At 39.5% G+C, this 14,281-nt stretch overlaps 1 protein-coding gene across 2 annotated transcripts; it reads left to right on the forward strand.

The window, feature by feature from the left end:
- Window positions 1-4,424: 4,424 nt before the first annotated feature.
- Window positions 4,425-13,867, forward strand: csnk2a2b (casein kinase 2, alpha prime polypeptide b). 2 transcript variants are annotated; one of them, XM_058992611.1, is made up of 12 exons: window positions 4,425-5,380; window positions 6,277-6,388; window positions 8,078-8,179; window positions 8,805-8,855; window positions 9,363-9,422; window positions 9,728-9,811; window positions 10,178-10,288; window positions 11,029-11,130; window positions 11,401-11,501; window positions 11,933-12,085; window positions 12,304-12,388; window positions 13,367-13,867. In XM_058992611.1, exons 1-11 carry the CDS (start codon window positions 5,277-5,279, stop codon window positions 12,338-12,340), a joined length of 1,017 nt encoding a protein of 338 aa, XP_058848594.1. In that variant the 5' UTR covers window positions 4,425-5,276; the 3' UTR covers window positions 12,341-12,388; window positions 13,367-13,867. The 2 variants fall into 2 exon arrangements, with proteins under 2 accessions (XP_058848594.1, XP_033896114.1); XM_034040223.3 differs by having other exon boundaries at window positions 4,430-5,380; window positions 11,933-12,081.
- The last annotated feature ends 414 nt before the right edge of the window (window positions 13,868-14,281 follow it).

The following is a 14,281-nucleotide window of genomic DNA, read 5'->3' on the forward strand; positions in this document are numbered from 1 at the left end:
AGCAGCACAGGTATTTCATTTAAGGCCTTTTGAGTGTATCGTTACTTTGTTAGTATGGTATTTTTTTTTCTGTTAGCTGAAAAACAATTTTGTACTTTGGAAAAAAATAGCGCGTTGAGTAAAAAAAAAAGAACACCTTTAAAAAATGACCCGCATTGTTTTGTGGAAAGTATCATCACTCCAGTCTGCATCCAAACAACTATCCAGTACGCCGGCTTTGGTCTTTCAGTAAGACTACCTCCCTGGCTAAATCAATTTTTCACTTATCCTGGCACAAACAACTAAGCATTGACGTGCACAGAAATGGGAACCACTTTGCTGCAGAAATAAACTACACCAAAAACTAAGCATCCTCTGGAGCATAATACAATCTCTGACAGACTGATTTGTAAACACGAAGTACAATAGATATGTGATACAATCAGTAGTGATTATAAACAGGGAAAAAGTATATGATGTAGTATGCAGCTGTAATATACTTTCCTCATATTGCATACATCACACTTAAGGTTAACAGTATAAATAATAAAAACAGTTTTGTGTTCCTTGCTGGATAATACAGATGTCATATAATCACTATAGTGTAACAACAAAAGTGCAGAACATCCCACTTTTTTTCTGCTAGGGTAGCCCAGCACATTGCAAAGCAAATAATTAGAGTCCCCAGTCAATATGCAATTTTACAGATACTAAGCAAGACAATGCTGACTTATGCTGTTTACCAAAGATCAGGTCAACATACAGGGTCCATAAGTCAGGCTTCATAGGCAATATCATATGTGATGCTGATTACAATGCAGTCTGTGGCCACATCTCATTGATTATCATCCCTGTTTGCTTCAAGACTAGAGACAGGCAATATTAACAATTATGACTAGGATGCCTTAGTTAAGGACAGCTTCTATAACATTTTGACTATAGGCAGCCTTTATCAGTGTCATATAACATTATTAAATGAATTAAAGGGCTACTTTATACCCTCTGGATCTGCATAATATTTAATGCATTGTTTATTGTCCCATGTTCTTAATCATCCCGTATTACTGTTTCTGAACTCATGGCTATTTGGCATGTTTAATAAAGTCATATTTTAACGTTGGGATTGTCTCTGAGCAAGCCTGTGCACAAAAACAAATTCTGTATAAAAAGGACTATGAGGTGTGTGCATGAGTCATTTCTTCTTCCTGTAGTAGTGAGTCTGTTAAAGATTTTCCATTACAGTCAACAGTAATAAATGATGATTTTAATGGAATGATAACCATATCAATTACATATTAAACAAATTAGGAGCTAGTATAGAAAGTATTCCTTTAATTAATAATGTCTACGCATGTGCAATTCAGCATACCTTAAAACTGTAGTGATATTACAAACTCAAGGGAAATGGCTATTGGTTTGAGATGAAAATTTCAGATTCCAATTAATATGCCACAGTTGATAGATGAAAAAAAAGAAAACTGATTACTTTTAATACTATATACAAATAAGGAGGAAAAATTGCTGTCTAATGCCAAATATTCCATGTGTGAGGTCCCATTATTGAGGTTAGAAAGCTAATCTATTTGCAACAGTCACGTCTGTTGTATACTCCTGATGCGTATTCACTTCTAAATTCTATTCTGCAGCCTATATATAGCTATGTGGCTGAACTGCCTTTATTCAGCCTGTATTTTATTATGTTCTAATGTAGCCATTTTTTCTAAAGATAATTTTTATTTATTTATTTATTTTTGCTAAAGGATACAATACTTACTGTATCTTGTTTTCTTTTTTTCTTTTATTTGGTCTGATTACATGATTATCTACTGTAGCTTGTCAAGTAGGGTAGTCAAGGAGTTTATGTTGACTCAGAAATGTCTTCATCTAGACAACGTGGGGAAGCTATAAAAAAAAAGGCCAACAAGATGCTCGGATATATTGTGAAAAGTGTTGAATTTAAATCAAGGGAAGTAATGTTAAAGCTTTACAATGTATTAGTAAGACCTCATCCACCTTACAAAAAGGATATTGCTGCTCTAGAAAGAGTGCAAAGAAGAGCGACCAGAATTATCCCGGGTTTAAAAGGCATGTCTTATGCAGACAGGCTAAAAGAATTTAATCTATTCAGTCTTGAACAAAGAAGACTACGCGGTGATCTGATTCAAGCATTCAAAATTCTAAAAGGTATTGAGAATGTCGACCCAGCGGACTTTTTCGACCTGAAAAAAGAAACAAGGACCAGGGGTCACAAATGGAGATTAGCTAAAGGGGCATTCAGAACAGAAAATAGGAGGCACTTTTTTACACAGAGAATTGTGAGGGTCTGGAATCAACTCCCCAGTAATGTTGTTGAAGCTGACACCCTGGGATCCTTCAAGAAGCTGCTTGATGAGATTCTGGGATCAATAAGCTACTAACAACCAAACAAGCAAGATGGGCCAAATGTCCTCCTCCCGTTTGTAAACTTTCTTATGTTCTTATGTTATTATGTTCTTCTTAAGTAGGGTAGAATTTCCCACCCACATTTAACTATTGTTTATTTATTTATGGTCTCATTTAACCAGAACAAAGATCCAGAGATTAAGACTTCTGCTGGTTTGTTTTGCATTTAGTAAGGGCAGAAATGTTAGAGATTGCATACAGTATGTGTTGACAAATGGTTAGGCCTCAGTGAGTTCCAGTCACAAATCCACCTGTAGGCACTAAAATAGATATTAGACTGTCAGCTGGTGGGACAAGACAGGGGTCACAATTCAAGCACTCAGCCTTTAACTTATGAACTTACTCCTGTCCTGGTCCTCTTATTTATTTATTTTAGGAAGTGGGCCTGTGTCTGTTCTTGTGTTCATCTGATGATTTTTGTTTACTGTTAAATGTATTATTTTTTCAGCACTGAAGTTTTTCCAAGCATTTTAGTTTACTGTATCATTAGAAATATAATATATATCGACAAACTATTCTGTGTTTATATATTATACATTAAGTTGCTTTTGTCTACAAACAGGTATCCTCTGTAAAATGATCCTTCATGGAGGTCAAGTCTCAAGATTTACCCGTGAAACTCACGGTTTTTCACAATTTTGAGGGTCTCGCAGCCGTGCAATGGATTCTCTCACGTTTGTGCATAAATTTGTTATTTTTTGCGAGGCTGCGAAACCCTTTATACATGATACAGCGGTAAATCCAATACAACTGTCCAAGTATATTATTTCATTTTGGGGGTGGGACAGGAGGGTCACTATGAAGAGGTGTACATGACTCTATATTCCTGTTAGCTGCTACGCATACTCCGCCCTTACTCCAAAGATAGAATTGCCTTGTTGTCTCAAACTGACGGTTTGTCTGCGGGAGGCTTCTATATTTTCTGTACACAACACGTCATTACTCGGAGAGAGTCGAAGGAGAGGCTGTCAGACTGTCACTGTCTCGTTCACGCAGAAATTATCACAGAAATAAAAGATAAATGGACACCAATGAGAATTTAATTATTAAAGTCTAAAAATATGTTCTTTATGATGCCAGTGTCAGTGGTTATAAAGATAATAAAAAGACGCCATATGGTAAGAAATAACAGAACAATTGGAAATGGGTCTTTATTTCACCTTAATTTTAGTCAAAGTGACGGGGTGCGCCACACACTGGTTTCGTATTTCTGTAAAATGTCGCTTCTCTGTTTTAATAATGTTGACCAATAATAACAATCACATTCAAACACTAACTGAAGATTTTATTAAAAATGAAAATAAATTTTAAAAAGTATATTAAACTAATTTTCTCAGTATTTACAAAGAAATATGTGTAGATGTATTCTTTTTGAATAATGTACATATTAAATCAGATCACATATAAACATTCAATGTTAAATGTCATTTTGTGTGTGTGTGTGGTGTACCCAGACTGTACACCACACACACACAAAAGGAGCAAAAGCATACAGTATTTCCTTTTCATGACTAGTTTTTTTTTTTTTAATTTATTTATTTTATGTAGTCGTGCTGTATTCGTGTCGTTTGCTTCGCTCCCCGGTGTGCATAGCCCTTAAGTCTAGGTCAATGGCGTAGCTGTCACAGTGTCAGCCATTTGCTCTCACTGGTATGAACGCTTAGGGGTTGACATGTCTGATCCTTTGCTTTAATTGGGCGTACCACAATTAAACACGAAGTTATAACAAACTGTATATGTTCCTGATTGTAACCTGCAGAGTACACGTTGCTATTGCTGTCATACAAATATGTCATAGCAGGTTGAGCAAGACTTTCTGTTTTAGTTGACAAAAACTGGAAAATGTAGTTTTTTGGCATTCAATATGCTTTAGCTGAAAGACAAAAAGAAATGCAGATTGTCAATCTTCACAGACGCTGAATTCCTGTTGTGCCGATACTCCTCCGGTCCAGCAGACAGCGCTGCAACCGCCAAAGCTGCTTTCTGATGCAGCAGCTCTACTGTTCCCCGTGCACCCACCCCCCAATTGTTTCCGGGTGTTTCTGCCGCAATCCGGTTCCCAGCGGTACGGACCGGGGGTTCCCAAAGCCGTCCCCGAATCCGACCTCCGGACTGCTTTACCCGGTTTCTTCTGGTGGATTCAAACTGCAGCGGCGGCCGTTCGTTAATGCCTGTGGTGCAGAGCAGCGTTTCACAGAGGTGGGACATCCATCTGTCTCCACTGATCACAGGACTCGGAACACAGCGATCCCCCCACCGGCTCTTACTATTATAATTGTATTGAATTGGAAAGCCGGTTATTGTCAACAACAACAGCAGCAGCAGCAGCACCACCACCCCCTGCTCCTGACGATCCATTTTGCATCTCCCAGGGCCGATCTCCAGTGGATTCTATTTGGGATTTACATGCACTGGATCAGCGATTTGCGGCCCTAGAGGCTGGAGCTTGAGCTTCACAGCCTCCTATCCTGTGATCCCACTGCTCGATCCGGGTATCTACCACCCTCGCCTCTGGAGTAAACCACCTCCATCACCCCACCCGCCCCCGACCTACACTGGCGGCCCCCCTACTCCCCGCAACCCGGGTCTTGAAGCTCGGATCACCGCTCGGGTTAGCCCTCAGACTCGGGACACCGAGCCCTGTACCCCGCCCGTTAAGCGCTTTCGCCGCTCAGACAGGCAGCGGTGCCCTCCTCTCTTTTGAGCCGGTACCTGCCGACAGCTCTCCCTGTTCTTCTAGTGCAGTCCCAACCCCGGCATCAAATCGTTGTGTCTCGTTTCCAGCTCCCGGTTGGAACAGACCTTTGGCAAGCGAGCCTCGCCCAGCTCGGGCCTCTTCAACACCTTCGACCGCCATGCCCGGCCCGGCGGCCGGTAGCAAGTCTCGGGTGTACGCCGATATCAACACTCTAAAGAGCAGGGAATATTGGGATTATGAGGCTCACGTCCCCAACTGGAGGTAATTACTTAATAGCTTTTTTTTGTAATTGAACTGTCATTTATTTGTCACACAAAATATGTGTTAATATTAACTGGTAAAAAATAAATAAATAAATCAAACATTATCAGATATTTGTTTTCTACATTAAAACACCTTCAGTATAAATGCGCAGAAGAGGTAAAAGCATTCGACATCAGTGAAAAAGTGGGAGTGGGCACAGATTAACAAGAACAATTTTGTAAAGTAATCTTGATTCACAGTACTGAGAATGCTTGCGGGTCACAATGATTCAAAGCTTGTGCTGCTGTTGCTATGGTAAAGTGACTTCTGGATTGGTTTTGTATTTGGTAAATAGTAACGGTCTGGTGGAAGAGGTGTGGCTGTCAGAAACAACATTCCTGTTAGCAGTATGTTTGTGACAGCCTTTTGAAGATATAGGCATCTGAACAGTTCTATCACTTGTTACAAATTAAATCAACCGTTTGGTTAAGGTGGCCTTATGTTCATGTTATGACTTGGATTTTAGATATTTTTCATTTTGAATGTTTTCCTGGTGTTTTTTGTTTTTCAGTTGCAAAGTAGTATTAAGTGTAACTGTTTCAAAGTACTGTATTTCACTTTGGTACATCACAAGTAGGCCTACATGATACCTGGGGTTAGATATTTTTCTTCAAAGTAAGGGAGTGTAGAACAGCCATTCACAAACAACCATTGAGTGTTCAGTACTCAAGTGTGCCAAGTTAATGATTTCATATTGAAAGAGCAAACCTAAGTGAGCAATACCACGCAAGGGTTGTTTCTGTATACGACTTTTAGTTTGATCTACAATACTTGCTTAAGTTGCTGTTAATTCTTTATTAAACATAATCTTCCGGCATTAAATGTGTCCACACTAATCGCTCTCTTGCTCCCAGTAACCAGGACGACTACCAGTTGGTTCGGAAACTCGGCAGAGGGAAGTACAGTGAGGTCTTTGAGGCAGTCAACATCACCAACAATGAAAAAGTTGTAGTTAAAATTCTCAAGGTAAGCTGGCGTTCTGGTATGCTATATTGTTTAGCTTTGCTTGAAGGCGTTATGGGCCATTGATTGCTACGCTGACATCTGGTGAGGGAAGTGTGACTGGAACAGGTGCAGCTCCTACATATCCAGCTGGTTTGGCAGCATGTGCTGGCTTAAATTGGGGATCTTTTTTTTTTCTTTTTCTTTAAAGAATATTCACTGCTAGTCATTTACACAGACAGATTCCTCCATATACACATTCTAATACTCTCAACAACTTGCACTAAAGAACATCCTAACAAGGTTTCATTACAGTTTAATTTTAAGTTTATCTTGCTGTAAATTTAAAATCTACAGACTGATCAGGCATATTCATTCCCAGCTGGGTATAATAAAACAGATATTGTTGAGCCCCTTTGTAAGGTAGTATGTTTTGTAAGTCTACTAAGTAAAGTGTCTAAATTTGGTACTATGGTAGTACAATAATATGATACTACAGTATTTACATTTTCTATGATAGTATTTTTCATCAACAATATTAATCGCCAATCCTTCTGTTCTTGGAAACCATCATCCATCTCTAACTAATGTCTTTCTGATTTAACCCCCAAAATACAGTATTTGCAGTATAATATGGTACTCTAAAATACAGTATTTGTGGTATAATATGGTACTCTAAGATGAGCAATGTCAGCAGTTATGGTTGATTGTTGTTTGTTAGCCAAATGATGGCTTGCAATGTTTTATAATCAGAGCCAATCGAACTGTATTTCATTCACAAGTGGTCTTTTATTTTTTCTTTTTAAATCCAATGTTTAAACTGAACATCTACAAAACAAAAACATGGCGACGCCTACAGCAAATTTCCATATGCATAAGAGCTTTACATGGTCAATTTGGGGGAAAAAAAATTCTGATTTCCACATACAAATAATATACCATATTCCTTTGAATTTAAGACACTTTTTAAACCAATTTTTTCTTCTCAAAAATGGCCTGTGTCTTAAATTCATGTACCATATAGTGATGCGTGTATTAAAATCACCAACAAAGATGTGCCTGAGTACACAAACAGCAACGTGACTGGCTGGCAGTTGAAAGGTTCCCTAGTAGTTACCTTGCAGAGCGGACGCTGTGTAACAAAGCAAGCTTTCGCTCAGCGCCTACCTGTGTAGCTATGGTCGTGGTGCAGTAGCCTCGAACTGGCGCTGCTGCGTTCTTAAATAGGCGTAGGCTCCCCAAGCACGCCCACCAGCCAATCAGGGACCTTCCGATCACCTCAGCTATGGGCAAGCCTTCCTGTTTACCACAGCAGCTGAACCAGCGACAGGGCCCTCCAGCGTTCGAAGAGAAGCTTTTACAATTTCAGCGTTTCGTTATTAGGCTCAGTGAAGGAAAACGGTACATACAAACAGTTGCTGTAGGTTTTCATAGCATTGTATGTTATACTGTTCATACTGCTCTTGCTACATAACCCATTGAACTACATCAACTGACAAATCTCTATTAATATACAGTATTGCACGTAGCGAAAGGTAAACCAGTAAATCTGAATGCTTGCATCCCTTTTTCCCAGGTGCTAAATGTGTCCCAGTCAGCAACGCTGTCAGTCTTATGGCCTTTCCCAGAAAATAAATCCATCCTTGCAGTGAAAAATGCACATTCCTGTTTCCTGGACTCTGTGTTAAGCCCCTCCTTATCTCCCATCTCCAGCCAGTAAAGAAGAAGAAGATAAAACGAGAGATTAAGATCCTGGAGAACTTGCGGGGCGGCACCAATATCATCCGACTGGTGGATACGGTGAAGGACCCTGTGGTAGGTATATGTAAAACGCATGATCTCAAATCAAAACCATACCGTGTATAAGCTTGTTGGTATTTTTATGATGAACCATCAGGATTTACTTGCATTGAGGCAGGTAATAATATTGTAAAAAATGGCTTGAATTAGGTTTTTATGTCATAAGTTTTATGGTAATACTGTACTTGTATACCATGTTACATGAACACTAATATCAGAGGTTAAATAAGTAATACTTTGCATTCTAAATTATTAGGCACTTCCATATAAGGTTGGTGTCTTAGATTTCAAGAAGGGGCCAGGAAGTCAACAGTTAACCAACATATTTGTATTTGAAATATGCATATCAGTATCCTGAACTAACATATAAACAGATTAAGAATCAAAAGATTTTCGGCACAATAATTCTCAGAACAGTTCTCAAAGGAGTCAGTCATCTTTATTAGAGCTAAACGGTAATAAATTGATTTTAAAGCATAGGTTAGTCTTCCTATGTAATAGAAATGCAGGTCAGATTGCAGAGAGAGATTTAAGAATCCATGATTTAATGTGAAAACAGTAATATTTGTGCATGTGAAAAAATCCAGGATAGTTACCTTAATCGTCCTTTGATTGTCTTTCTGATTACTCTACTCTACAGTCCAGGACTCCTGCCCTTGTTTTTGAGTACATCAATAATACAGATTTTAAGGTAGGTACTGGCTTGTGATATAACTACTTCCCACCTTCCCCACTGTATTTCTGAACGCTAATCATATACAAATCTGATCCTGTCCTGAAGATGCATAGAGGGCTACTCCGTGATTTCCAGTGTTCACATGTACCCGAGATAGACAGAATGAATCTGTTTCTTTACAGTACTGTATGTTCCTAACCTATTAAAAGGGACTTGAATAAGGAGTGCTGTTTGAAGTGTAGGGTGAGTCAAGTGTGGGGTGAGTGGTTTGACTCTTGCTTGTGCCGGTCTTTTCTGGAAACCTGTAGGTAGCACTGCAATGGCCTCTGCACTTTTGCAGTGTTACGGTGAAATAGTCAGATGGGGCTAGTTATAGATTGCTATTTCTACAACAATAATGGCCACAAAGGCTCCTTCAAACACAGGTTGTTACACCAACGTTGTCCCTGCCCCCACCACATTGATTATGTAAGAGCACTTTTAATTTTCTTTCTTTATTTATTTTTAAAAAAATATTTTTAGGAGCTTTACCAGAAGCTAACAGATTTTGATATACGATTCTACATGTATGAGCTGCTTAAGGTAAGCCACCTAGTTTGCAAAACCCTCTCTCCATCTAAACACTTATACTAGCATGCATGCTGATCACCTCCACCTTAATGAGATAAGCACTAAATCTTATCAATAGCTTTAATACCTCCTTATATGTTTTAATGATTACTGAAACACATCATTTCTAGCTATATAGTACCCTTCCCCATACATTAATGAACACTAAAACTATCAATTCTTAGGTGCTTCAGTGCTTATTTCCTTATAATGTAATGAGTAGTCAACTACAGCATCAGGTTTATAGGGAACTGATCTAAGTGTTTGTTGATTTTCAGGCTCTTGATTACTGTCACAGCATGGGGATCATGCACCGTGATGTCAAACCCCACAATGTGATGATCGACCACCAGATGAGAAAGGTATACATATCCCATGTCTTAAGTGCAGGGGCAGGGGTTCAAGTCACTGTAATGGTTCTCAGGATATGAAGCACATAAACCATGTGACGCAAAGAAGCTACATTAGGCCTTGCAGTAGGCCTAGCTGATGGAGCAGCGTTGTGTACCTTTAAGGAATTGAAAGTGTCCCAGGAAACAAACTACTGATTGATCTACAAGCTGTCTGAAGCAACTGCTGACCGATGGATTCATTTTCAATCTGTAGTAGCTTTGATAAACCAATACTGCTATCAGTGACTATGTGGAAGAATTGGCTGTAATGATTGAGGAGTTAGCTGATAGTCCCACAGAGGACCTGTGGACTTTAATATAGTGTCTGTGTTCCAGCTGCGGCTGATTGATTGGGGGCTGGCAGAGTTCTATCACCCGGCCCAGGAGTACAATGTCAGGGTGGCATCTCGCTACTTCAAGGGTCCAGAGCTGCTGGTTGATTACCAGGTGAGTCCTTCTGGATCTAGCTGTGCCTATAGCTTCTACACTATGCTCATGTACTGAATTATCTAGACAAACTGGGCTAGAATGCATTTTCAACCAAAGGTACAGCATCTGATTTATCTGGGATTCTTTTCAGCTGGAGAGCATATAACTTGTTCAAATTCACTGAGTAAAACAGAAGTCCTGGATTTATGTCTCCCTATCTGCATGTCTCCCTATCTGCATCTTTAGACAAAAGGCCACACTGTGCCCCAGTATCGCCGCTCTAAACACTAGATCACAACAGATTGTTTGAATCCTTTAGCTGAAACCACTAATCCGCTGAGCTTTAACCAATAGGCCACACTGCTTCCAATTTCTAAGCTACCTTTCTTTAACAACTAATGCAAACTTTCTCCTAGTCATCAACCCTAACATATACCACTTTCTATCACCATCGCATATAGCCTGAAAGCCAGCTTTATCAACAAACTTGTCTAAGATCTGGCTAGGGTAATGCATAAGAAATATGGTGATGGTTGAGTAATGTCTTGATTGCTCGTGGGTGGAAGTGAGATCTGGGATGGAGTGAAAATGACAAAACTGTCTCTAAGTGTCTGTTACAAGTGTTGTGATTGAAGGAAGCAGAAGTGAAGCTTATGAAAGCATGAAAGTGGGTGATTAAGGCCCCTCTGATAGATGATTTGTCATGGAGCAGTTTGTAAAATAGTTAACCTTTTTCTGTGTGTGGCTTGTTCTTCTAGATGTATGATTACAGCTTGGACATGTGGAGTCTCGGGTGCATGCTGGCCAGCATGATCTTTCAGAAGGAGCCCTTTTTCCATGGTCAGGACAACTATGACCAGGTAAGAGCCACACGATTAGGAGGTGCAGAGTATGGCTAAGTGTGTGTATCTAATCTGGACCCAATAACCTCAGTGTTGAAAATCTACAGTAAAAGCTCAGACAGATATTATCTTTAATCCTAAAATATTGAAATCTGAAACTGAACAATTTTAAAATGTTTTTGAAGGACAGTTTTAGATTGTAGATATTTTTTTAGTAGTAGTCTGCCTCATTTATTCAGCCAAACCAATATTTTAATGATCTTTTCTATATCTTCCTTTATTTTTCAGTTGGTCCGAATCGCCAAGGTTCTGGGAACAGAAGAGCTGTTTGGGTACCTGCGGAAGTATCATATAGAGCTGGACCCCCGCTTTAAAGACCTCCTGGGGCAGTGAGTATCTGCAGAATCCCACCCGTGATGGATATTGTATCTCTATATATTGTATATTGTAACTTTGTTTTTTAATTACTTAAATTGTCAGCGATGATACAATACTATGTAGCAAATGTTTTTTTTTACCAAAATAATGGTATAATTAACTATTGAGACATTTACATGGTTGCTTTAATTCAGCTTTTCATTAAAAAAAAAATGAAAATACACAAAACTTGAGGTTTAAGGTGGATATAATTGTCAGGTCTTGTAGATTTCGAATTCATTTTACAAATTAATTGAAAGTGTCAAATGAACAATGCAAGAAGCTGTTCCTAGTCAATCTGGAGATTTTTATAATACCTTTAGATCTTACTCTCGTCAAGAGCTTCCGGATGTCTTTGTAGTTTGTACCCCTCTTGACCCTCCCTCCCATCACTTTTGACCAGGCAGACGCGGAAGCGATGGGAGCAGTTCATTCAGTCAGAGAACCAGCACTTAGTGAGTCCTGAGGCTCTGGATTTACTGGACAAGCTGCTTCGCTATGACCATCAGCAGAGACTGACTGCCAAGGAGGCCATGGAGCACCCCTACTTCTGTGAGTCAGTATCCATCTGGGCGCAGATGCGAAGCTGATGTTAAAACAGATGTTTAAGTAGTTGTTTACAGACAGAGTGCAGAGTGCTTAAGGAGTTTCCATTAGGGGTAGATTGACTGCTGGATAGTGTAGTCTCTATTCTCCATTTAAAAAAAGAACAAAGTAAATCAGGTCTGGTGGTCTGTTTTATAACACTTTGCTGTGTTGTTTTTCTTCCCCCAGACCCAGTGTTAAAGGATCAGTCCCAACCCAACTCTGACAGCAATCTTGCCTCGAGCGGGTCGACAGCTGCCCGGTGAGACTGCAGGTATGGAGACATTATCCGCACACACAGCCATGTCACTGTCTTCCATCTTGGTAGACGCTTGTTTTAGTTGATCCTAAGCTGACACAGCAGCACCTGCTTTTAATAGACAACTATATGGTGATTCAGAGGGATGTATGATAATGAGATTGACTGTCAGGTTGATCCAGGTAGCTACTGGAGGGGGAATGTGTTACACTGAAGCCCCCCCCCCCCCCCCCTTAAAACATTTCTTCATTGCCTCATGTACTTCTGTAGGGATATATCAACTCAGTACAGCTGTGATAAACCTAGTCATAAAGTTTGAAACTTTTAAAAGCTCGGCACAGCTTGCACTTCAGCATCCACTGAAATGAAACTGACACCCATTTAAAAGGGCCTTAAGTCTGCTTATATAATATAATTTTTTCAGTAAAAACACATTATCTTATCCAAATCAAATCCAGATACTGTTCTTGGACGGTTTATTTGCTCATACACTCCACATGCCCTAAAGTTGTGACAGTCAAGATTGGTATAACAGTCACATTTATAAAGACCACTAGAGGGCAGTGTTTAATAAGGAAGTTCCACTTTCAGTTCAAATAACTGCTTCACTAATACATTGTTTTAACCCTCATAGCAATGATACATATCTTGTTAACATATCCACTCATCTTCATGTTTACAAACCATAAGCCATTCCCCTTAAATTATGCCCTGGAGATGTTGTTCTTTCTATTAACTCTACACTCTATAAATTAATGTTTAATCCGCCTGCATGGAATGTACATTTGTCAACGTTCCATGGAGCACCATCACTAATCTCTATTAAACTACCAGAAACCATGACCCTAAATGTAGTCTTTCCCCAAAGGGAGTGTCAAGGCATGATTTTTCTACTGCAAGCTGACAAATTTGAGAGACCTGAGCCAAACAAGGAGGTCTGAAAGGCAGGACGCCATAACTGACTTTTTGTGTAATATAATTTCCTTTTTTCAGGAGCTGCATTTGTTACCTCACTACTTCCCCCCTGTGGCAGAAACTTTGCAAGTGTACAGCAGCCGGATAAACAAACGCAAGATTAAAAGGGACGGCTTGTCATTCAATCCAAGGGCCAGCCGCGCTACACTGTTGCAATGTTGCAGTGCTGCTCTGACTGAACAGCAAACACTTACCATAAACCCGATTTGTGTCCAGTTCAAAATAGTGACCCTCTCCTCCACCCCTCCCCCCCTCCACAAACCTTACCCCTTGGAAATAAACAGCATGGAGAATGAAATAAGGAATGAGTTGGTGAATGTGACTCTCCCCTGCCCAATCCCTTCTCCCCCTTTCCCTCCACCTTCAATTCGTCCTTTTTAAATATCCCTGAATTGCCCCACAAATACTGTTCAGATGTCTCCAAACTGTAGTAGCGATTGAAGTGGCATGGTGGACCTCATTTTGCTCTCAGATGATGTTATAATAATAATAAACGTATATGATTTTTATTTAGAATTATATTAGTGTCTGTGTTTTGCTTGCTTTGTTTATTCTGAGTAATCAGCTGAGAAACATAGTGCTGCTGCAGATGCCTCTCTGAAATATTGCGATGCATCACTGTAACTTGGAAGCCCAAAGGATTTTGTTTCCTTGGTAACCTGCGTGTGACTTCTCCAAAAGAAGAAATTAACATCTGTACACACTACAAGAACAAAAGCAGAGAAAGAGCAACTCGCTTTCATCTTTCCAACAGAAGAATACAAGTCCTAAAATGGTACTGTAATGAACAAAAAGGTCCATAATCTCTATGTGTAATTATATGGCTCTACTAGTTAACCATGCTATAGGATATCTTTAAACACAAGATTTTTTAAAAATGTATATATATTTAAATTGCATCTGCTGTGGATCATTTTGTCAATTTAGCAGTAT

This window comes from Acipenser ruthenus, chromosome 19, assembly GCF_902713425.1.
Source record: "Acipenser ruthenus chromosome 19, fAciRut3.2 maternal haplotype, whole genome shotgun sequence".
NCBI lineage: Eukaryota > Metazoa > Chordata > Actinopteri > Acipenseriformes > Acipenseridae > Acipenser > Acipenser ruthenus.

Coding starts and splice junctions, on each gene's coding strand:
- csnk2a2b (XM_034040223.3), top strand. CDS start 5,277: ATGCCCGGCCCGGCGGCCGGTAGCAAGTCTCGGGTGTACGCCGATATC. Junction 8,856..9,362: donor TCAATAATACAGATTTTAAG/GTAGGTACTGGC, acceptor AAATATTTTTAG/GAGCTTTACCAGAAGCTAAC. Junction 11,502..11,932: donor TTTAAAGACCTCCTGGGGCA/GTGAGTATCTGC, acceptor ACTTTTGACCAG/GCAGACGCGGAAGCGATGGG.